The 25,674-nt window shown below is 39.5% G+C and overlaps 1 protein-coding gene across 3 annotated transcripts in view; it reads right to left on the reverse strand.

Annotated features, from left to right (window-relative positions):
- fhod3b (formin homology 2 domain containing 3b) overlaps positions 1-25,674 on the reverse strand; it is a 90,275-nt gene that overhangs the window by 52,818 nt on the left and 11,783 nt on the right. For all 3 annotated transcript variants that reach the window (XM_034228341.1, XM_034228340.1, XM_034228339.1), the window contains exon 3: positions 23,224-23,288. In XM_034228341.1, the coding sequence (XP_034084232.1) occupies positions 23,224-23,288 (65 nt within the window). The remainder of the gene's footprint in view (positions 1-23,223; positions 23,289-25,674) is intronic.

The raw sequence follows: 25,674 nt of genomic DNA on the forward strand, positions 1-25,674 counted from the left end.
CAATGGCGGCTTGTAAATGAATGCTATAATTTGCATACTATTGAAGTATGAAGAGGAAGAAAGAACACATTTTGCTCAATGACTAAAACAAACATTGAAATATTCCTAATGGCATCCAGAGGGGGAAACAGTCTTGTTTGTTTACCATGGCTGTGCTATTTCATTTACTCTCCTTGAAGTGGACTTTGTTGATATGTTTGATCACGGGTGGGAAGGATTTGATTTGATTTTTTACATTATCGCTTTCTACATTTTCCATGACTGGACGGACAGATGGTTTGATGACTCTACCTAATATACAACATTAGCTTACACAAGTTGTAGACAATGTCATTTTAAAATGCAAATGTAAAAACAAATGTTGAACTTGGCTTGGGAAAATGATCAGATCTCAGTGCTTTAAAGTTGTATTTGTAATTTGGCAGATAGCAGTCAAAGCTGTGATGTTTTTGCTGAAATGACCAAACGTTCTTTTGTAACTAAACTGTGTTTCCATGCAGGGTTGCAGGATCCTTGTTTTGATTTCCGCAGTTCCTGGTCATTCTTAAATCATGTTTTTACTTGGGTTCAGTTTTAGAACTAGACATTTCCGTGCATCAGAAAAAGGGGAAATCAATTATACCACGTGTCATGCTGTAATCATTACTGAAGCCTTAGTGTGTTAAAGAATACAAATATGTAAAGAAAAATAGGATGCTACTAAAAGTGACAGTACACCCCTTCAGAAGTACTTCTTCAGGCATCATCTTTGAATGATGACTTTGCAAATATGAGGTAAAAAACACTGTTAATGAACAAAGGTCATAATGATCCTGTCTTTTTTAAACAATGAACTGAATGTGTCACCAATATATGAACAATTAGCATCCTATTAGCATCTGTTACCGGTTTAAATAAGCTCAGCACATAAAAAAACAAGAAGAAGCTGGAAATATGTTCCCACTGGAGGAGCAGTTCCATGCCACTGGCTTTTCTGCTTCAAACAGCGACCTCTGACTCCCTGATATCAACAGCTCCTGCTGCTGGGCTTCCTCATCAAGAGCTAATTGTCTCCTTTAAGAAAATACACTATGTTTGAGGATCCACAGGGGAAGGCCCCCCTCTAGCTCAGTGACACAGTGAGTCATTTGTCACCAATCATGTCAGCAAGCTCTTGGCCCCCCCACGTCTTATTGTAAACACTTTCAAGGATGGATTCAAATAGCTTTGGTTGAAACTAATAGGGCAAATCTCAAATAATGTCTAATCCAGAGACATCCAGGGTTGTTGTTCTGCAGTCCTTGGTGCACAGCGCAAATCATATAATGTAATCTAATACCAGCCTGAGTGCTCTGCTGTCTCAGAATTGCAACATCATGTCAACCTCTTATTTGGAAACAATTCAGGTGTTAAGAATAGCAGTATTTACAAAGGTCACAGGATTAAAATGTGATCTGAAAGCGGAGAAGCTTCAGGAGCATTCCTCAGACTACTGGCTTTGAACCTGAGAGACTCGTGCTGGAAGGCTATCTTGCATATGTCCCATCTTTCCTTGAAGTCTCAATGCAATCACAGACAGATTGTAGACACAGCACTGTATTAAACCTTTATTTCTAACATACTAGACATTGAATACCATATCTCCATGAGTAACCTTTGACCTGGATAATTTGTTATTTACCCTTTCATCCCAATGTTGACACAGCTACTTGAAGCCACAAAATGTCTCTACATCTCAAACTTTCCCTGAAAAGAGTTTACATAAATATAAAGAGGACTGTCTCCCCTGCTGTCTAAGTCAAAATGTGTATATTGTAGCAGAGTGAACACTTTGTGTTTGCGTTGCGGGAGAGCAAGTCTGTACTTAGCATGTTGTTCTTAATGTCTTCCATGTCTGTGCCCATTTGTCTCTGGGCTCACTGGACCACATCAGTGGGGAACGAGGAGGAGAGAAGTGAAGTCTGCATGTGTGTGATGTGTGTGACAGGCCTGGTACACAGGGCCACTGTGGCCCCTCTCTCTCATCAGCCAACAAACCCTCAACTGTGGATCTATGGTGAGATATGTGTTTTAAACGTCCCCTACCATTTTTCATCAATATATTATAGTTCTCAGTTATATATAAAACATGTCTCTGAAGTGTTTGGCTCCAAATACCAAACAGATCACCCATTGTAGCATCCCATAAACCCCTCTGTTTCAGCCCTGTTTCAAAAGTGCTGATTCTCTGTCTGTTACTTTAGATGAAAATAAGGAGCCACTCCCCTCTGAGAGAGATATTTGGTTAAAAATAACACAATGGTGCTCTAGGAGGAGATTCAGCTGATAAGGTGGAGGGGTATTACCTTGGTTGGTGATTGGCTAATGGTTACACAAGACAAAACATGGTGGCCTTTAACTGGTGCTGTTTGGGCAATTGTCTTGTCTATGCAGGGCCGCCCCTCCCTACAGGCCAATCACGCAGGCTGCATGGGGCCCCCGTCTTGCGCAGGGGGCCCCGCCCAGAGGGCCTCAGCTGCTGTGCGCAGTTCTCCGCTCAGTTTTCTGCGCACCCCCCGCGAGAGTGAGAGTGAGAGGTGACAAGGGGAGCACGTCTGTAACCCGACACCGTTGCAATGAATCGACATCTGACCAATCACGGCTTTGATACGGCCACTAGTGCAGGTGAAGAGATGTCGGTGAAAAGACAGTTTCAGTCCGGCGCAAAAAACAAAACATGAAGAAACTAGAGCATCACTCGAAGGTGGGTTATTGTATGAGTCAAATGTACAACTTGCGAATGTTGTATAAGTCAAATTGCCAATTGCCATATTAAAACATCAGCTGCAATTCACGACATGAAGAAGGCAGTATCTGCATAGCATACAGGCTAATGGAGATGCAGTTATTTCCAGCATTCTTTATTTACCATTCATTCAAGTATGTGATGCCTTTGATCTGCTAATGTACAGGAGGAAGAGTGATACACTGTCTGTCTACTTGGCTTACATAACAGTTCAAGTTTACAGCCTAAAAAACATGGAGCATTTTTTCCCCTTTTATTCATTTTTTAATGAATAACTCCTGCAGTCATCATCATGTCAACCACAACACAGAGGAATACTGATAGGAATGTGTGTGTAGTTGTTGATACATTGCTGACAGAGGGAACTACAATACAGATTTAAGAAATATCAGTTTTTGAGCATGTCATAAGCATGTTTTGTCTTGACTATATTACAACTATATTATAATAAAACAATATAGTATTTTTATTATTAAATTGATTATGATTATCATTATTAGTAGAAGTAGTTTATTTGCATTAATTATATTGTAATCTTTTTGAGGCTAGTATTTGGCAGGAAATGCAGACGTATTCACCTGTAAACGCATACTGAACGACATACATGCACATTTACCATTTACCTCACTGTATAAAAAAGTAACTGTGTTGATAATAATAATAAACAGGAATTATATTTGCAAAACATTTTTTCACTCCTGTCGGTTGGGGGGGGGCCTCATCTCACAATGTCGCTTGGGGCCCCAAGTTGGCAAGGGGCGGCCCTGTGTCTATGTAACATAAAAATGAAGAGAAATGTATGCATCAAGTACCAGAATAATATGATCCACAAAAATATCATTACTGTTTGACAGAAAATACAACATTTTGAAAACTCAATAGGGAATGAGGTTCAGTCGGGCTGATGGTGCCAGAGAGGGCTGGAAGTGCTCACTGGAGATTGAGGTGATCCATGTCAGTGTGTTTGACAGTGAGGTCAGGCTGAGTCCTCCACTGTTTATCCAAACTGCCAAGCAGAGAGCTGGTACAGGTGATTGTCTGACCCCTCGACCTTAGATTCTAAATTTGCCTGCTTCCTCCTCTTTCTTCTCTTTAATGATACTAGCAGGTTAGTATAGATGGATATATATAGATGTTAGCAGTAAGGATTCAAGATTACATTTTTTTTTCATATGCACAGTAGCTGAAGTGTAGTTGTTGAAAGGTACCATGCTCCTTCAACAATGCAACATAAAGATATAAGACTTATCTTGTAAAGATGCCAATTACTAGTGTGTGTCAGCGAGAGGTCTGACAATCAGAAAATTACCCAGAAGCACCAGAGAGGTTAATTAACATTGATTATCATCAGTCATCCCAAATGATTTGTGGCAAGAGAAAGAAAAACCAGAAATTAACGTTTAATAGGGTAGTTGCTTAAAAGTAGGGTCTAAAATGTGCGGTTTCCAAACACAAACTGTCATCAACTTCAACAAAAATATATATAACACTTATATAGTAAAGATGCAGATTTATCATAGATTTAACACGCTTGGCTTATCTCAAAGTATTGTGTGTCCATCCATTTCTTTTTATATTTGCTCATCTGGAGCCTATCCTAAAATGCAGTGGATGAGAAGCAGTGAGACACCCTGAACTCATCACTACAATCTACACTACACCTAAATTGGAGAGGATCTGGAGTTGAATCATTTGTCACTTTTGCAAACGAACTGGCAGAGGTCAGCAAAAATAAATAAAAATAAAACTATTGTGCCACCATCACATGAACTAAAATGGGAGTCCAGTCAATTTGTCTATCGTGACACATTGATGTGATTGCCAAGTACAGCCAAACACCAGAGAATTAGACAATGACAGGGAATATAAGAATAAAGATGCACAAGATGACACTGTTTATAAGATATCCAGCAGGGATCAAGAGAAAATGACAGCCTCATGTATTCTTCAGTGCATGGAAACATACCAAATATATCCAACCCAGCAATTTGTGACCACAACAATATAACAAACAAACTGTAAAATGAGTTAAATGAAAATACTGACATCATATTCACTGCATGTTACTGACATTTCCAAACCTCCAAACAACAGCAATAAAACCTGGCTAAGAAAATGGACATGTGAATTCACTTTGAGTGAATACAGTTGTTAGAGTTTGCCAAAACCGGCCTTTGTACCATTGCGTTCTTTGCTAGAGAGCTTTGGACATGTTTGCGTGCTGGCAGTTATGTGTTTGCTTTTCAATCTGTTATCTTTCAACAACAAACAACAGTCAGTTATATGATCCTAATTCAAGTTATTGTAGGTGTTTAAACAATCTCATTTCTAGCAGTGCTGGGTGTGGAGTCTGAGTTTGTGTCCGAATGTCTCCACCACAAACAGCTGTATATTTCATAAGACTAGATAACAACAAGGGTCTCTTATAATACTGTGAGCCATGGGACATTATCATCTGATTCTGCTGACCCATATTTTTGTGTTGTTGCTTTGTGTTGTCCCTAAAGTCAAATGAAGGGGTGTGGGAATCATTTTCTGCCTGGTTATTCAACTTTTGCCTTGTGTTGTGGCTGTTGTCAAGGTGATGACCTGATAATAGGGCTATACAAAACAGAATCACAACATGAAGAGGATGTCCCCTTTGAAGTAAGCAAATTATAGTTGTAAAAGTATCTACAAAAGGTAGTGACATGTTGAATGCCAATTACTAGTGTGTGTCAGCGAGAGGTCTGACTATCAGCACTTTAATATGTGACGTTTCAAAGAAAATTACCTAGAAGAACCAGAGAGGTTAATTAACATCAATTATCATCGGACACCAATCATCCCAAATTATTTGTGGCAAGAGAAATGTTGTTAAAAACCAAATACTGATGTCATGATTCAAACATGACATCAGTCTCAGTCAGAGATGAGCGTTTAATGGGGTAGTTGCTTGAAAGTATGGTCTAAAATGTGCAGTTTCCAAACACAAACTGTCATCAACTTCAACAAACTGCGAAGATGATATTCACAGCTGTACTGCCATGTGAAAATCACTTAATGTATCCAAGGTTAACACGCAATGAGTGGCACCACAGCACTGGAAAAAATAATATGGGGTAATACGTTGTTTTCACCCTTTCTCGACAGTACAGTGGATCTGTAGCTTTTTAATGACAGGCTCTTTTCAGCTTTGCATAGTAGTGTGATGCCAAGAAGTATGACTAGTTTTACAGGCCCAGGTGCACCTTTTGATGCATTGTTCCCTCAGTGTGTTAAGAGATGGCAAAGCCCCTCATTCACACAGCCAAACAATTTCAAGAGTGGTTTCAAGAACACCGGGGTGAATTCCAACACCTTCACGGTCAAGTCTCCTCACACACGGCTCGGTACTTGTATCGCAGCATTCCTTGGAGAATTGAAGTTTGATAAAAATAGCTCCAATCCTTTTTTGTCTATCGATATGAGTAGGGTTTTTGTTCACTGTCTTTAGTATCAGTGTAGAAAACAATCAGAAACCAAATAAACTGCCACTTCCATTTGGGACGGCAAACAAACCTCATCTGGACGGACTCTTTGAACAGAACAAATAAGGGGTTCAGGTAATCAAATACTTAAACACAGCTGCCATATGTAGACATTTTATGCAGAATTAAAGACAGGTCTCAACTGCTTTTCCCTGCTCTCCTCTTCCTTTGAGCTTTACTGAGAATGACTGAAATTCCTGGGACATCCTGTAAAGCCATTAACCTGATTTCCCCCCATGTCACCATTTAATGGGTGGCTGAATACTGTAGCATAACACATCCAGGCACTGCGAAAAAAAACACCTCACTCAAGGCTCGACTAGCAGTGTAAGCAACTTTGTGCTACACCTTGGCATAATAGTGGAGACATGTGGTAAAATTGACATCTTAAGATGTAACATAAGGTCCTGAAATGATAAGTCGACGTACCGAATAGCAATACACAGATAAATAACCAACAACTATTTAAATAACTGATTCATCCTTAAGGTTAATTGAATTCTCAAATATGGAGATGTCCTAATTGTCTCCGTTTTATATTATCAAATATTATATCATATAGAAGAACTTAACAAATCCCCTTGGACTTTGAGAAACTGGTACAGACATTTTTTATTATCTCTGACATAATAGACTCAATATATATATTTATCGAGCAATTACCAGGTAAATTAATCAATAATCAAAATAATCTTAAACTGGGCCCTATAGACTGTAAAGCAGGGGTGTCCAAACTACGGCCCGGGGGCCAAATGCAGCCCGCGGGACATTTTGAATTGGCCCTCAGCAAATTCAAAAAGTATAATGGAATACGGCCCACAAATGAAACTTGAGCTTTTGTTGTATTGTACTTATTAAATATATCTGTAAACATATATAACACAGTAGTGTTCATGTGTTAATAAGCCGATTTACAATCAATTCTGTCGAAAATATGTTCTAAGAAATCTAAGTCGATAAGAAAAAAGCCCAATAACTTATATACATAACAAACTTGAAATATACCCTTCCTATTTCTTCTTATGATAATCAATCTGGGGCTCCTGTTGTAAGGGATGAGCTGCTAACAAATTAAATGAAACTCTCTGGAGAGCTGGGATGTAGGCCGGTTATCTTTCTTCAAGCAGATTCAAGTATCAAGCATAATCTACCTACTTTTGATTGATTTTGCTAACTTATAACTTAACTTATGAGCAGTGACGTGCGGTGAGGTTCATGGCTGGTGAGGCACTGACTCTTTCAGAGTCAAATTTACAAATTTACAAATCGAAATGTTCGGTTATTTTCAAAAGCTTTTTTAGTCTGATGCTTCGATTCATTTTAAACAGACATGTTCAACAAAAGGATACCCAAAATCTAAATATTGGATTGTTCTTTCTTAGTAAGATCCCATGTTCATTACAATTGTGGTCTTACCTTGACTTGAAGATGAAGTCCATGCTATCCTTCTGGACAACAATCTCCATTACATTTTTGTAAAAGTCCTCCTTATCTTCCTCTAGTTTCAAAAGTCTAGTTTGTTGTTTGTCTACCGTCTCTGCGTATAATAACAGTAGCAACAAGAACATGGGCTCACGTTCGCCCCCTTCAGTGCGGCAGAAGTTATGGCTGCCTCTCCTGGTGCTTTTTTCATTGCCGTTGTATGATGAGACCAGCGGGCCTAAATATCATATATACGTGAAATAAGTTATTTAGAGACTATGGATGGCGAGGATAAATGTAATAAAGGGATCTACAAACATTACATTGGTGACATACAGTGAGATGGTGCAGGCATGCGCTTAGGGTCCGCTTTCCAGCCAGTTTCCGTGAGGTGACGCATTCTGAGGTGAGGCAGAGAACATCTGTGCCTCACCTCACCACACAGTAACTGGCTTGAGCGTGCTCACAAAATAAGTGACCGCGCTACATTAGTGCCCGCGCTCCAGCCAGTTACTGTGGGCTTACGTGAGGCAGAGCTCGTCCCTGCCTCACTCCTCATCGCTCCCATGTAGGAGTTGTAGCGGAGCTCGGCCAATTTGCTGATTTTGACTATAAAAAGCGATTGGAATCATACATAAATCACATTTACAACACAGATCAGTGGAGACATGTTATTATTATTACTATTTAGTTTTTCTTTAGTTGTTTTTCCGTTACATTGGAGTATGACAGGTGAGGCTCTGCCTCCCCTGACTGCACGTCGCTGCTTATGAGGCAGTATACCTCACCTCTAGTGAGCTGCCTGGCCCTCCGAATATCTTTCTGTATGTGGCCCTCATGAAAAAAGTGTGGACACCCCTGCTATAAAGCAATTGATTGGAGTAATTCGGATGAATTTATTCCACAATATCACACCTCCTCTATTTGTATTTTAGCCTATACATGGGATTGCACAGCTCTCCATAATCTATTATTGGTTGAATTTCTCACTAAACTTAGAGCATGTTTCTAAACGGAGTTAGAGACCTGATACAGCCGGGGCATGCTCTATGTATGTGAGAGGAAAGTGAGACCTGTCTTCATACAGAATATATGTGTGTTAGATCAAAAAATAAATTAGCACCGTTGCAAACACTGTTAATGAGTCACCAGCTGGGCAGCTAAAACAGACGGGGTTACTCTAAATATAAGGGGAAGGCTCATGAGATAAATATATAGTTTGTTGCATTAGACATATGAGCCACATGACAAGATTCTACACAATCGCCCCTTCCTGATCTTCAGTTCTCTCTTGGCATTACAAAACCCACCTGTTCAACACTGCATTCAACCACTGACCACCCCCCCCCCCCCTATTTTCTGTTTTGTTTATCACCTTTTGTATTTTTTTTTTTTTTTTTTAATTCTCTGTCAAAGCGTCTTTGAGTTTCTAAGCGCTATACAAGTCTCATGTATTATTATTATTATTACAAAAATTACAAAGCCCCTGTGTTAATATCCAGGTCAGTCTTTCATTCCCACTCTTTATCTATCTTAGGATATCTACTGTATTAGAAGCACAGCTGATGTGATATTTTAGTCATGCAAGTAGATCAAGTGACGCAGAGTGCTTGGTCTGGTGATGATAAGAATAATAGTCACATTTAATTGGCTGCTTCTCACATTTCAAATTATTCCTTCAGGAAAAGAGCAAACCTTTCTGCAATAAAGGGCAGTGCAGCAAATAGATGTAGGGGTACTTACACTGTATATACAGCATATACCAATGTATATTTTACCTGCTAAAATTAAATATACAGTATAACATTACAAGAAATCTGAACCAAAACGGAACAAGTAAGTTATATGGCCTGAACTCATTTAGAACTGGCATTCTTCAGTATTTATTATTAACTAAATAATATTTGTGTCGTTATAACTCTAAAAACATGTGTCTATACCTTATGAATTGAGAGCACAATGGGTATTTTTGGAGTATGTATTACTTAATATCTAGTTGCCAGTTGGATTCTATTTAGGTCTGTGGCTGTGACATGAAAGGTTATGTTATATCTCACATTTATGGTAAGAAAATACATGATAATACCAATACATAACAAGATTAAGTTAAGACCACAATCAAATATTCAGGCATGTAATGCCTGGGTCAGAAACTGATACCAGTCACTTGAGATGTATACATAGAATACAATATATTACAAAGTGAACTGCTTATGAACTTATTTATACAGTGGACTTTCATCTGGTTCCAAATGAGATGCACAGCCTGCAATGTTCTAAAGGTATACAATTGTGTAATACTAATAAGATAAACCAAAAGAAAATCTGATGATAAACTGTCCCTGCCTGAAAGCTTATGAATGTTCCTTTATACCAGAGTCTTCAGTTTGCCAAGTCAGGAAATGGCCATGCTGTTTTGATGAGACAAACATCCATAGAAATTCTGCATTTCAGCAGGGTGTTAATTTGTCATGCCTCGTCACAACATGCACAAAGTATAAGAGGACTTCCAATCTCCTTTTTCTCTCCCTCTAAAACCATCTTTCTCAATTTAGAAACGGGGGGCACAAAGAGTGGTTTCGCGCAAAAAATATGAGGCAGCAGATTAACGCAGAATTAAGCCATACAAAACCTGACATATGTGAAATGTCCCAGACTGGGAATGAAATATAATTTCTCCTATCCAGGAACTTTCCACAGGAAGAAATACATAAGACTGAATTCCACTTAACCTCTTTCTTCTGTGGGCCAAAGAAAAATAGAATCAAAAATGGTTGAAAGTTTTACCTTTGCCAAACATTACCATTACCTAGCAGAATCTCTTTAAAAGGAGCAGGCATGTCTAAACGGTAATGTCTTGGAAGGAAGTAAACACAACTCGTGCCAAACAGTCTGTTTAAAATACTTTCTTTCCAGCTATGCCCTTGTAAACACCAAAGAAGAAGGCGGAGGACTGGAATTACGTTATGGCTACAGCATTCAATGTAGCTTACAGGAGCTGGGATTGTGTCTCTTCTCCATTAATCATTTAATAGTGACAGGAGGTGGTCCTTTCGTCACTCTGTCCACCCCCGCCGTCTGACCTCAGGGGTGACAGCTTCCCTCAAGCGTCAACCCAAACAAAAAAGTGGTTCAGCCAGCTCCCATAGCCGGAGCTAGAGAGGTCAAACAGGCCTGTGCCAAACCAGCTCTTTCATCCTATAGCATTTACTTACATTTACATCCTAGAACACAGGCATCAAAAGACACAGAGGGAGAGGCTGCTTTGAATAAGAAATATTTTTGTGTTGCATTGTTTATTGACCTAGCCAAAGCATTTGACACTATAGATCAACACATTCTGTCTAATGTTATGTTGGTGTCTCGTTTCGGTCATAATGCCATTTGCTGGTTTCAGAGTTATCTAACAGACCTTACTCAAAGCTTCAGGTTGGGTAGTACTGCCTCTGAGCCTGTCACCTTGGTGAAGGGAGTTCCACAGGGCTCTATTTTGTGGCCCTTGCTCTTAAACAATACAAAACAATATTTGTAATCAGATGCAATTTTCTACCTATGATATGCATGCTGATGACACTATTGTATACTCATGTGATCCTTCTCTGGATATGGCCGTTTCCAATTTAAAATCAGATTTGATCACGCTGCAGCATGCGCTTCTTGATTCCAAACTGCTATTGAACGGTAAGAAAACCAAAGCAATGCTTTTTGCTCCCAAGTCAGCGTCCTCTTGCCTCTCCATTGACACCCTCTGTTGAGTTTGTCGATACATACAAATATCTGGGTTTTTGGTTGGACAGAAATCTAAACTTTAAACACCACATTGAAGTTCTAACTAAGAAATTGAAATTCACTCTTGGCTTCCTTTACAGACTTAAATGTTGTTTTTCAACTTCTTCCCGTAAAAGGTTGGTCTCTGGCTCCCAGCTTGACTACGGTGATACAATTTATAGATTTGCCTGTCCCACTGTTTTGGCCAAACTTGACCCACTCTACCATGCTGCACTGCGATATATATCAAATGCACCCTATAGGACTCATCATTGCAAACTGTATAGCCTAACTGGATGGTCCTCACTTAGTATTCGTAGGATGCAGCATTGGTTTTTATTATTGTATAAAGCCATTTTAGGTAAGCTTCCACTGTACATATGTGCCAGATTTGCTCCAGATTTTGACTCTTACAAGCACCAGTGCCTGGATACGGTTCCAGGTACCTGCCGTGCGGACTGAGGCTGGGAAAAGGAGACTTTTTTATTATGATCCTTGGTCTTGGAATGACCTTCAATCAAGCCTCAAACTGATGGCACCTATCCCAATAGCCTGTTTTAAATTGAAGTTGTCTGAGGTCCTTACCACCAGCTGCTCTTGCAGTAATAAGTAGTGTACTTTACTGTCCCCAAATGTGCACAATGTAGTGACTGCTTTTCGTATTTTGTTTACTTGTGTTCTCTGTATTTTACATGTCTGTGTTATGTGTGTAACGTTGCTGCCTTCTTGGCCAGATTAACTTTGTAAATTAGATTTGATCTCAATGCTTTTTATCTGGTTAAATAAAAAAATAAATGTGTGTGAGACAGAAATGACCTCTATGACCCTTAATATATGTGCAACTCATGTGTAGGAGGGTGTGGGATAATCCTGGAGAGCTGTGCGGCGGGGGTCTCCAGGTGGCCCGGAGGGTAATTCAGTGTTAACCCCAGTTGACCCTGGCTCTCTGCTGTCAGAGGTAGGAGATCTACCCCTAGCTTGTCAAGGAAACCAGGACAATGTGGCATGTTCCTCTTGGAAGGCAGTCCCTGGAAAGAGCTGAAATAAGATACGTTCCTTTTATGTGTCTTTTTATTATGCAATGTGGATAAAATCATAGACTTATGACACCAAATGGTGGGGCATCAAGAACACTCATCTGTTTCTGTAAGTATTAAATGTCCCAATGGCAATATGAAGTCAAGCCCAAACAACATTTATCAATCTAATGTGTATCATTGTATGCCAGCTTTGAAGACAATACAAGCTGTATTTGTTCCAATAGAATGAAACGATGTCTGTCTCAGACAAGCCTCGGCAGAAGAAAATGTCTGGTTGGCAGGTTGAGCTTCAACACTTCCTCTAAATGCTGAGACACAAACGTCTCAGATGGCAGCACATGGCAGGGTGGGGGTCTCCTTTAGTGGGGTGTTAGGGAGTCTAGGAATTCCTGCAGCCTACAACAGCTGACTGTTGGGAATGAGAGGTCACAGTCTAATTTTACTGGACAGTATGATGTGGGGGGAAAATTCTTGACACTATGTAAATACATTGTCCAGGTGAACACGTTTTGAACATTAAGGTATGTGAATGGTGTCTGAATGTGTGAAAACTGTGTATCCAAGACAGACGATAATGCTTAGACAGTCAGAAAATAAAATGACTATTATTACTCTTTTCTTAATGCGTTATAGTTTATATTCACCAAACATGAGCTCAGGAAATGCAACCACTGAGCATGAAATGTTGTACTGACAATATAATCATTTAGAATGGAGACAGTAAATCACTTGTGGTGCACTTTAGGTTTAGTGTACTACATGATTAGTCGACACTATGACATTTTGTCTGTTATGTTCTATAGTAAATGTCACGGCTCTTAAATACAACCATGGGGAGAACAACTGTGGATTGGGAGTCTGCCTTGCACCATAAACAATGTCATTAGTCATGTGACTGGAATCTAGTAAGTGTGATCAGTATATGAATGTTTATGCAAACAAATCTTGTCTGACCTCCTTCCTGTGACAGGGTCTCATAGGGACAAAGCCCATATTTAGCATGCATAGACAGCAATGTTGGGTCAGTGACAACATATTGGTTCAGACAGAGCACACACTCTCACTGCATGCTAATAGTGATAAAGATGTTTTAATACAGTAAGTTCACCTGACATCAGAGATGGCGTTTTGTCTAGATAATCGATTAAAGTATGAATGCATGACCAAGGTTACTGTTTTCAGTGGAACAAGGTTACAATTCATAAAAGTATAAATGTCTCAAAATGTCAGCTATGTCTGAAGTAAACACTGAACCTAGCAGTCTGTCGTTTCTCTACACAGACTGACAGAAGAAGCCATACTTCTGCCTCCATGACTCTCTTCCAGCACAGCTGCTCCTGCTGCCTGAGCTCAGCTGCAGGATCGATCTGCTGCAGGACTGGAAAGTTAGGAGGGAGTCTGGAGCTAAAATGTGGTTCACGATGACACATATGATTGCATACTTTGCACGAAGCAGCCAAACTAAATAAACATGATTGTATTCATGAAGTGCACCAAAAATGACTCGCTGTCTTTGCCACATAAGGTCACCATGGGTCTGTGGCATAAAGTTGATAAATGTAATTTGCACTCCCTGTCTCTTATGATTAAAAAGTTACTAATGTAAATTGTTTAGCATTACACTAAAGCAAATAATACAAACTAGTCAGGGATTAAGGTTACGTGATATACTCTATATTTGTTCTGTCTGGTACCCCGACTCAGTTATCCTTAAGCAGAGATTTTAGAAGTAGCAGAAACAAAAATAGAAAGGCTCGTAGAAATGTTCAGGGACCTGCCAAAGTGGCAAGAGAAGAAAATAAATAATGTAGATACTGAACTCTTGTTACTCATTCAGCTTTACCTTCTGACTACTGCTCCTCTCTCAAAGCAGCTCTAAAACCTATTATAGAGCTGCTTTTGACCACTTTTATAATGTTACAGATTCATGTTTTCTTAGTAAATACAGGGAATGACAACAATAACACGTGTACAATAGGATTCTACTTTTGGTAAAACCTGTTTTGGCATTTCATTGGTTTGCAGTATTTTCAAGGTATTCAGTTTTCTCCATATCCTCAACCTTTGACAGAAAAGACAAACCGTTGTATAATGCAAAAGAGGATAATGCAATCCATTTTATTGAACAGATGTTTGTATATTGGGTCCAGCCCCAGTATTTATGTGTGTGTGAACAGCTTTTTCTGAATAAGATCCTACACCGCCTCTCTTGGCTTTGTGTTGAACCTTGCTCATACAAAAGGCATTCATCGTAGAACAAGCAGAGAGAACAGTCACTGATGTCATTGGATTTTGAGGTCCAGACACTGGGAGAGATTCAAAAATGTTTTACATTTCCAAACACAGAGATTAAAGGCTTATATACAGGCTTTTATCTTATAAACAAGAGGTTGAAGCAAAACATTTTAGAGCTTTGTGTGTTCAATGATCCTTAAGTGACCACTGAGAAAACCACCATACAACACAAGAATAGATCTGAATGGATCACAACAACGTCTGACATATTCACTGAAAGATAAGACGTTACTTTAAACAGCTTTAACCACAACAATAATGCAAACATGGCTCGCTTTCCTCACAACTTCAGGACACATCACTTATGGTTTATACCAATAGAGATTTTCACTCCTCTTTATAATCCAGACTAAGCAAAAGCAGACAATGTTTCTTTTACCCTCACCACGATGAACGATTGGGTAAGCTGTTATTGCAAATGTAATTAGTTCTAAATGTTTTATGTTCCCCAACAAAATTTGACAATTTGTTGGGGAAAATAAGAACATTCTCACACATTTCCTCAGTTCAAACAATGCTAAAACCTCCCGAATCGTTTTGCATTTGTAAGACACTTGACTACCATGTACATTTCCGACAGACACTCTGAATCCTCTTGTAACCTGCAGTTCAGATAGAGCCATCCCAACTGCCTGACATGCCCTACCAGTTAAGTAGGCTCTTAGTCCAATGTTCACACGGGAGATTGAGGCCTTTTGTCTTTTTTCTTCATCTACTGTATGGCTCTTTTCTTCTGCTTCAAAAAACATAACAAAGGTTGTCCAATCTTCTCCTGCTATGGCCACTCTGAGTGGTCCTCTTCAGAGACATGGGTATGCACCAAGAGGAGATTATCCTGGTGATTGAGTTATTTATTTCAACTGGGCTCTTCCATCATCCGACAACCTCTGAAGTGGCTGAAGTGGAGGCGAGGGGATTGAGTATTTGAGCTTCAGTTGCAGCCTTAAGCAAAAGCCAAGAAGGGTTACTTTAGTCATTTTGATTGCTTGAAACATACTTTGAGTTCAATAAAAAGGGGGATTATTGCCTCACTAAAGACAATATCCAGCGTTGTCTAATATCTGTAAAAGCTGGTAAAATCTTTGTTCCTTTCTCATCAGTATCAATTGCATCACATGCTGTAGTTGTATCATTTTACAAACTCCTTAACCCCTCCCTCACCTGGATGTTTGTTGAGAGTGAATATATAGAATACATTACTTAAACTAAGGTTGACAGTCACAAGGGCATGCATTTTCATAAAAGCCCCTACAATATAAATATTACTTGTCCCATTTCTGCCATGGACTTGAGCTTACATCAGCTCTAAAAATAACAATTAGTTGCTTCTTGGCCTTAAACATGTTTGAAGCTGATAGAAAGTAACAGATACATGATGATCTAATATTTACAATGGATCACAAAATAGTCTATAATATCCATAATCACCCCGCAGCTATGTGACATGCTCCCCTTTGGTTGGCTACTCTGTTTTGAACCAGAATAGAGCAGACAGCTCTCAAATCATGAACACATCGCCACAAAACGCCACATACTTTCTACCTTTGCCAAATGGCTGATGATGAATGTGCCTAAAGTTTCTTTTGGCCCACAGCCAGTCTCCACAATGCAATATGAAACATGGGAGGCCACAGGTGTTCAAGAGCAACAGTGTGAAGTCATAGAAAGGTTAAAAAGAGAACATTGTTTACTGATACAATAGAAAAATAAAAGTGCAATGTTCCTCAGGCTACATCATTATATGAAGCCAGGGCTTGGGAGGCTAGCAAGTCAGAGGGAGGATGCGATGGCAGAATGAGGTGGAAAACAGGGGGATACAAATTCTCCCATTAGCTCCCCTTTCAGTTAAAAATAGAAAGGAGAACATGATAGCTACCACAATAGAGTTAAATCTCTCCATACCAAAACAATGATATGAACAAAGTTTCAAGAGTGAGACCAGTGCCCAATTGACCCACTGTATAAATCACAGTCCCCCAAACAGGTCATGTCAATCTTTATTTTTCCAGCTGATGTCAGCTTAGTGACTAAATCAATATGAGCACATGAATGTGACAAAAAATCCAATAAAACCTCCTTCAAAGGTAAAATAGCCATGGTCAAGGATTCAAAGCTAGCCAGCTGTGGCAACACTGCTTGATCCAAGGTGAGAGAAGAAAAAACAACACTGATTCAGAGAACATTGGGTGAGTGACAGTTCCTGTAACGACAAACAGTGAAAATATGAAGTGTTTTAGTTCTCGTAAGCATATTCTCCTGATGGCTGCAGAGAAGGGAAAGAGACATTTCCTTACAAAGACATCGACATCAAAGCTGAAGGAAAGAAAAGGAGCCTGCATGACATGCGAGGGAGGATGTGAGATGAATTCCATGGCACACTAGGATTTGGCTGAGTGCCAGTGGGGTGCTGAGTTAAAGGCTAAGGTTTTTTCTAGTGACTACTGGCACTCAAATGCCCGTATAGTATAACCACAGAGTCAAATATGACAAAGATGAATAAAGTTGTGTCTGAAACTCTGCTAAAAGTTAAAGATGGAAGATCACGTTTGCATGTGTACACATATTACATAGAGGCCAATTTAGTAGAGCATGCCCAGCATCAACATTTATAAATCACTACCAGAGAAGTAAGTGAAATGTGATTGGCTACCAAAATGAATAACCCCAATCCAAGAGGAAAACCATTTGCTCAAAATAAGAAGGGGCTTTGCGCTGGAACAATAGGTAAATAAATTGGTAATCTGATCAACAAAAATGTTGATGGTTGATTAAAATTATTATTTTCTATCAAAAACATTGTTGTTGAGTGTTTTTTGAATGGATTTCTTTATATTTACTGATATTTCAAAGACCAAATAATTAATCAGGAAAACAAATATCCGATTCATTTCAAGTTTCATCACTAGACTGTTCATATGAAACATAATGGCAATTACATAAGTCAGTATTGCTAAAAAAACATTGAGAAATGAAAACGATTTCATCAAATGTGTTTTCTCAGTCTGCTACCCTTGGTCCTCCCCCCGTTGAGAACACACACAGGGCAAACATCAGCTGTGCGGATGTACCTCAATCCTCGGCTCTAACATAGTAAATAAATAAATAAACAATTATCTGCAGACATCCAAAAAATGTTGGTTTGAGCAAAAAACTAACTCAGATTCCTTCCAAATGTTCCTTCCTTCATCAGTCAGCTGTTTAAAGTCTATGGCTGCTGAGGATACACACCTGTCCACTTCAACAAAGACTGCTCCAGTCTCACAGCGGCGGTAAACCCCAGAGTGGTCAGCTTCACATGGCATCCAATCTTAGCGGTCCAGTCCAACTCATATGTCATGAGATGTGCCACTTTGAAAAACGATATTTTGTTATGAGCACACTGTGATATGTAAGTTAAAGCCATTTTTAGCCAATCATTAGATTTTTCTGACAGGAGTTTGGCTAGTTGTCAGAGGTACATTTAGAAGAATAAAAGTGGCAGAATAGCATTATTTACCGCCCTGAAGCTGAATAATGAAGGTAAGGGACCCCTAGTTAGGTTTACATCTTTGTCCCATGGCCAGGCAGCACGCTCACACTTCTCTCTTTATCCTGTAAACACAGCGAGAAATAAATACTCCCCTCTTGGATGAAAACGTAGACAGCTCTCGTCTTTTTTGGACGGGTGAGGAGCAGTGCTGAGGGGCCTCACAACTGGAACCAGATGGCTTCTTAATATGTGCATGCCTTTGCACGAGTGTGTGCATGTGAACGTGAGCATATGAGTGTGCTTATACGAATTAGTGTCATAGTGGTTCACAACCTTGTACAGCATGTGAAGCAAATCGGCAAAAGAGCCAACAATTAGCTCTAATCCTACCTGAAACAGTGGAAAACATGGCATTGTAGCTGTGAGGGCACAGGGACAAGTGAGGGGAAACATTGTCCTTTATTGTTGTCCATAAATGAAGAATGACCTTAACTACATTGTTGCTCTGCATGTGGTTGTGGGTTCACAGCCAAACAGAGTATATCAAAACCGAGTGAGGGGAGTGATACCATCAAACCTTCCACTGATCTACTTTTGCTATCATTTGTGATTTTAAAAGCAAGAAACACTCAACTCAGCTTCACTTTTTGGGCTGTTTGCTGCCTCAGATTTCTGCTCTTTGGCACAATGTTGTTTAGGTTGGCCTCATTGGGTGACTCTAAGTCCATGATCCCATTTTGGGGTCTCTTTAGGGGAAGTAGAAAAGGCCATTTGATCTTCCTCTGTGTCTCATGGGTGCGATGTGATATGCATGTTTTTAATTATTCCCTGCTTGCTTTTCACTCTACAGTCACAAAAAACATGACTAGATATTTGATTTGATCCGAAGGTGCATTTTGAAAGAGTTATAATACAGATATTTAAAACCATACTGTAGGAATGACAAAGAAATCTATGAATATATGTTGACACTTCCCAGAATTAATTGTACCTAATGCAGAGAACTCGATTTAACTAGAATCTTTACAAAGCAAAAGCATTCATTTCAAGCAGATTTGTTTTATTAGGCAAGTTAGCTACTGGAATTATTGTTTTTATGTGTATACGCAGAACAGCAGATGGCTTAGTGTAGATCTGGCAAAGTGTGTGGAAAAGACAGACACTGTGTTTTGGAGCACCATGATAACCCGCAGGTGATCTTATCTTCTCAAGTCAAGGCGCTGACATCCCACACACACATACAGGCACACACATCATAATAAAAAGCCTTCATTTAACAGTGTATACTTCCATGCAAATGTGTTGTTAGCAGCCAGGAAAACATCCTCCAACACGGTTTGCAGAGGGATAATGGTAGAGAATGTACTGCTCATTGACTTCCATCTTAACAACCACAGCATTTTCAGTTGTCAACCTGAAGATCAAAACTATCAATTTTACTAAATGATAGCACGAAAAAGAAGTGCAAGTCAACAGCGGTCACGATGAATTATGTCTTGGGCCCAGATTAAAAGAGGTTGCAAAAGACAAGGCAGATAATCCACTAAGAATGTGTAACCTCTTATTACAGCTGCCACTCCTCAGCTGACATCAATGTGTTGACAGATGAACCTGCTCTTAAAGGGCAATATCAACAAAGTATAGCTTTCAAATGCATTATTTTTACATTTGTAAACAATTACTACTAAATATGATCAAAAAAGTAAGCTTGAACCACCCACTTCTTTATGATCCACATTCATAAAATATCATTTGTTTGACTGTGGGAGTTCAAGATGATGTTTAGAGGATCAAGGAGAAATGTCTGGATTGCAGTTCATAGATTTACAACCTCAAATGTTAGCCTAGTAACGCATGAATATAATTAATTGCAAGGGCAGCAGCTTCTGACTGAACATCTGTATGAACTTTACAAAGCTGCTGTTGATTACTAAACATGTGCCATTTGATATTTCTTAACTGGGTATCCTCAGTTTAACATCCAGCGGTCCACACTCTCTCTTTCCCGGTCTTTAAATTCTCCATACCATCACATCACGGCAATTCGTGCAGCCTTAGAAACAAAATGGCACGTACAAAGAGGACCTACTCTACTGTACTTGCAGACAACACTAAAATAGGCACAGGATTGCTTTAATCAGGCCCTTACTACCACATCTAGTCTACCGACAACAATAACAGCCCAACAATTTAAACAGGCTGTGGCCAATGCTAACACGCAGAGAGGGGTGAGTGGGGTTTATTTTCTGAATCCCAGGCTGGTCGAACAAATATAAACAAAGATCAAACCTTTACCACTACTGGTCATCTATTCAAAAGTACTTTTCTCTTCTATCCCTGAAAAGGACTAATGTGCATGTATAACATGGATACAGACAAATATACAAAAGAGCTTTATACTAATAAGGCTACATTACAGACAACTCCGAGAGATAAACATTTGTATTGTGGCTGATCTGCACTTTCATTACACACAGAGCATGGACTGCTTAATTGTGTGACTAAAACAAATCACTGCATGACAGAGGATGTGGTCGAAAAACAGTTTAATAAACCATTAGCTCTTTGGGCTAGCACTTTCCTTCCTCCACTGACTCTGATGCAAAGAGAACGCCTGGTCCATATGTATGTGAGCGCTAATGACTATGATTAGAGAAGCCTGGATTAGGGTTTACTGTGGTTCATGACACATGCACACAGACACACACTCTCAACACACAAACCAAAAGCTAGCCTTGTGATTAAAATTTGGAGAAACCCCAAAAACCAGATAACATAAACAAAGTGATGTACTTCTCAATTAAAACGTAGAATACACGCAATTGGGTTTTCCACATAATAATTCTACATGACACAGGTTACATACATGACTGTAACCAACTCATCACTCTTGTTAATGGAGCGGGGAAATCTTGACAACATGGGTATGCTATTTCAGAAACCAATCAAAAAGGGAGGATTCATTTAAAAGTGATTTTAAACCAATCCCATCCAAACATCCTAGTTTATTTGAACCTATAGCAAGACTGGTGCTATTATTCAAGCTTGTCAGCCTCAAACAAAAGGAACATTTCTAAAGGGTTTCAAGCATCTTTACATGTTGTAGATGCAATTCGCCTAAGGCCTACAAATTATTTACTGCTTTATTTAAATTGCACAACCTTTCTTATTAAAGAAAGACAAAAGACTATGGCCAGCAACAACAATTACAAATCACTGACAATAGAAGGGATGCTCTTTAGGGATATGTTAGCACAAATTAACTGACAGCAGGGTTATGCTCAATCCTTTAATTCAGAGCAAGTGCACAGCCTAAAGAATACCATGCCATTTATCTTTGGAAGACTAAGAAATTATCTCCTGCGTGGACCTGGAAAATCACCCAGTAATTCTGCCCCTTCGAGTTAAGCCTCTAGTCAGATAAAATTAGGATCAAAAGCCTGGACAAATTAACAGTAACACTGGCCACCTTGCTTAGAGGAAATGAATCAGTTAGCCATGCGGCCAGTCACTGAGGGAGACTAGGGAAGGGCAACAGGTGGCTGTCAACTTAGAGAGAAAGAGGGTCATCATCCACTTAGAGAAGAGCAGCAAGTCTGTCTGCCGCTCCCCGGGCTCTGCTAAGCTAAGCCCTGCACCAGCAGGAGGAAGAATAAGGTGAGTGGTGTGCGGCAAGGTTCAGCCAAATATTCACAAGTAGAACTTAAGCCCTGTTGCATCAAGCAAAGATTGGAAATGTATTATGGGTATGCGGTGTAATAAAACAAGGTAGCATCTCCCTACAATATTATTAACAATAGGATTAAAAAGCCTGCCAATATAAAACGTTTATTGTATCAATTACATAATTATAGTGTCAAAAGAATCAAAGTGAAGGCTTCTTAGAAATAAACATGTGCAAACTAGACCTCATCAAGAACAAGTGAAAGCTGTCGTTCTCATTTCTCATGTGTCTTACCAAGAGTTTAATGAGCTGTCATGACAGAACCATCTCAGTAAAAGATCCGCGGGAGTTTCCAAAGCTTTGTTTTGCACGTCATGCATCAGCAGGTAGAATAAATAACCACAATGACTATCAGAGATAGTTCTCACATCAACGTGACTTCCTTCAAGTGAGAAATGTCTGGGTCTTTGGTTTTTCTTATACTGCAATAGAAAAATACAGCCAAATTCAAAATCTGACAATTTACAGCCTAATAGCTTTTCCAGGCTTTGCGTTATTTTTACACTGGAAGCCTTTAGAGGAGGCACTGTGTGTCTTCGTGCAAGAATGTGTGCTTCTCCACATTCTTCCACTAACCATAGTGCTCTTCGCTAGAAAACCCTACAAGTCACTGGAAATGTACTTTGCAAGGGCTTGTGTATTAATTTCTAACATTATACATACATTAAATAGGGTGGAAAAACCATTAACACCTATTTATCAGTTACATCTCAACAGAAAGATGTGGGAAACAGAACTCAAGCCAACATTTCACAGAGTACATTGTAGTTTGTAAAAGCTTAGCAGTTATCATCCTCAGTTTAATGAAAACCCAGCCTCTGACAAGCCTATTGTATGTGTGTATGTGTTCGCACGACTGCCAAGTGCATGTGTTGCATATGTTTTCAATCAGCTCTTTGTGCTCGTTCCCTTACATTACTCAAAGACACTAGGAGGCCCAATAAAACAAAGTGACAGAACATAGTAACTCCAAAAACATTGAATGTTTTCAGGCACCACTCCGTGCCAGTGGTCTGTTTCTCAGAGTGTTGTTGTAATGATGTTAATTCTCGCTCAAATTAAAATCCTCGGCCAAAACTGCCACTGTGCAAGTTAAACAAGAACCTCAATAAAGTAATCCACTAGTAATAGAGGTCATTAAAGCTCATACCTCACTGGTGATATATACGGAGAAAGACAAATTGAGCATCATTAAGTGAGAGCTGACAAATGTACGTGTTATTATTACCCACCTATGCAGGCGTGAACTCTGATGGACAGATGTGTTCGAAGAATAACGCTGTGTTTCTTCCCCCTCCTGTAAAGAAAAAAAGACAAATGGTAAGAAGGAAAATGTTAGTTGACATTATTTCAATGTGTGTCTGTACATGTGTTTGTGTGTTGTCTGCTTGTATCTGTATGTGAAAGTGTGTTTGGGTGTGTGGTGGTACATCTGTATCGAGATAAAAAAAACTGTCTCTCTTAATCTAAGGCAGCCATCAATATGCCTGAGCTAGGCAAGTGCTGACAGGAAAATAATGCTGAATTTCAACTGCGCAGAGGTGCAAAAATGATGACAAACATAGCGTTCTGTGTCGTTAATTTAAACCCCTTCAATATTTGCAGCTTTTACACAACAGGGAACAGGTCGGGGAACTGACAGGGAAAAGGTCTCCATAGGTGAGAATGAAGGATGGGAGCATCTGAGAGGTCAGCTCCGCCCCCTGTGTTAATGGAGATATGGCAAGACCCTATCACTATCCTGTCAACTGCTTACAAGGTCTGAAAGACAATCCAAAACAAAGACAACAACAATGCACCGCATTTCTATTCAATCGTAGAAGTGAATGTGAGAACAGTGTAGTTCGTAGCCATCCAAAGAATCATTTGGATACCCAGAGGCCCACGCTCTAATTTGTGTACAAAGTTTAATGTTGAATTTGCATTTTTAAAGGATAATGTTGGCAATATTTCTTTGTCTATCTTAGTTAACCAAAACCACCAATACGTCCATATGTAGTATAGTCAATCCCTCAATATTTGACTACTTCCCTTCCTGTCGGTGACAGCCAGCCTATAGCCCATTAAATGCTCTCAACATTTAAATCTGTATAATTGTTCACAAATATATAGAAATCTTTAAAAAGGCTTACTTTTTGGTTTAAACAGTTGGAGACTGTCATTTTTTTTGTTTTAAAGTAACTCTGATAAGATTAAAATATTGGAGCTGTGGGGTTTGTTTGAGGGTTAGTGAAATTTAAATTGACTCAAAATAGACTACAATGTTCAAATAATATATTCAAATAAAAACAGAGTCACTGATGTGTTTTAATCGTTTTTGGAGAATAATAAAGTACAGTATATCAGGCTTCGGCTGCATCGTCAATACTTGATATGAGGATTGTTGACAATAAGAAAAATCTGGTTATTATTATCCTTAAAATGTATCTGTTTGCAGTCAGCCATTAAACATGACTGCCTGTGTATCTATTCTAAATGCAAACATAACTAAAACCTTACAAGAAAAACACGTTGTGTCATCTTATATAATTTGACATGTAAAGGCATTCAAACGAAGGTATTTCTATCCCATGTTTTGAATTTTGTTGGTGAGGGCCGCCCTTTTGTTTACATGTTGAAACAGAGATTGTGCCTTCAACCTCCTGACTAGACAAGAGCACAGCAGGTAGAGTTGCGCAACAACCCCCCCCTCCTAATTCGGCTCCCTGACAAATAGGCTTTTATGCCGCGTGCACAAAGGCTGTGTGATTGTTCCGCCTGGCGCAGTGCCAGCACCAGACTGTTACTCTTAGTGACAATCAGGCAGCAGTAGACCTGACAGGCACAGAACACACCATCAGCACAGACTGCAGATCACACTGGAGCCTCACCATGAACCAGCAGCAGCATTACTGCTCCTGAGAGACATTCTGACATCTTTCCTGAGAGACACACAAGCAGATTACATGACAGGGGAAATCTGAATATACTCATTACTTATTAAGTATAATATCCAGCAACAAGCAGAGATGACACAGAATCAACATCTGTCAACATGGACCTGTGCCTGCGAGATGAGACAGCAAACAGGAACTTAATCCTCTGTGATGCTGTTGAGGCAAATGGGTAACCAGATCCATTTTGTCACGAAAGTCTGCTTTCTCTCCGCTTGGCTGGAACAGTATCCCTATGCTTAACCAAGACCTGAGGCTACACAGGCCAACATGCTCATTATCAAATTAAACAAACGTGCAAAGAATACAAGTGAGGTTTCAGACCCCCCTCACCAATTACACATGAACATTGGACATTCCTACAGACAGTGCTGCAGGCCTGTCAAGGGTGAAGCTCAACATAATTGTAACTATAAAGAATGTCAGCTGAATAACAAATTGGTTAGGATACGCTGTAATACCTACTGAAGTCCCTCCTCTCTCTGTGCCAGAACGTTCTGGTCTCTTCATGTGCTGGTACTGTAGTTAACTTAAAGGTCCCATGTCATGCTTGTCCGGTTATTACCCGTCCCCTTGTGTGTAGCTTTTTCTGCATTTAAACGGTCTGCAGAGTCAAAAACCCTCAAAGTACACCCTGTAGCGAGTAAAACTCTAACACAGAAAATACCTGTCTATGCTGCCCCAGAACGCCTCGTTGGAGATTTTTCTTTTTCCATTTTTTTCTTCCTGAGTATGGTGACGTAACCATAC

Source organism: Gymnodraco acuticeps, unplaced genomic scaffold (genome assembly GCF_902827175.1).
Source record: "Gymnodraco acuticeps unplaced genomic scaffold, fGymAcu1.1, whole genome shotgun sequence".
In the NCBI taxonomy this organism is placed as follows: Eukaryota; Metazoa; Chordata; class Actinopteri; order Perciformes; family Bathydraconidae; genus Gymnodraco; species Gymnodraco acuticeps.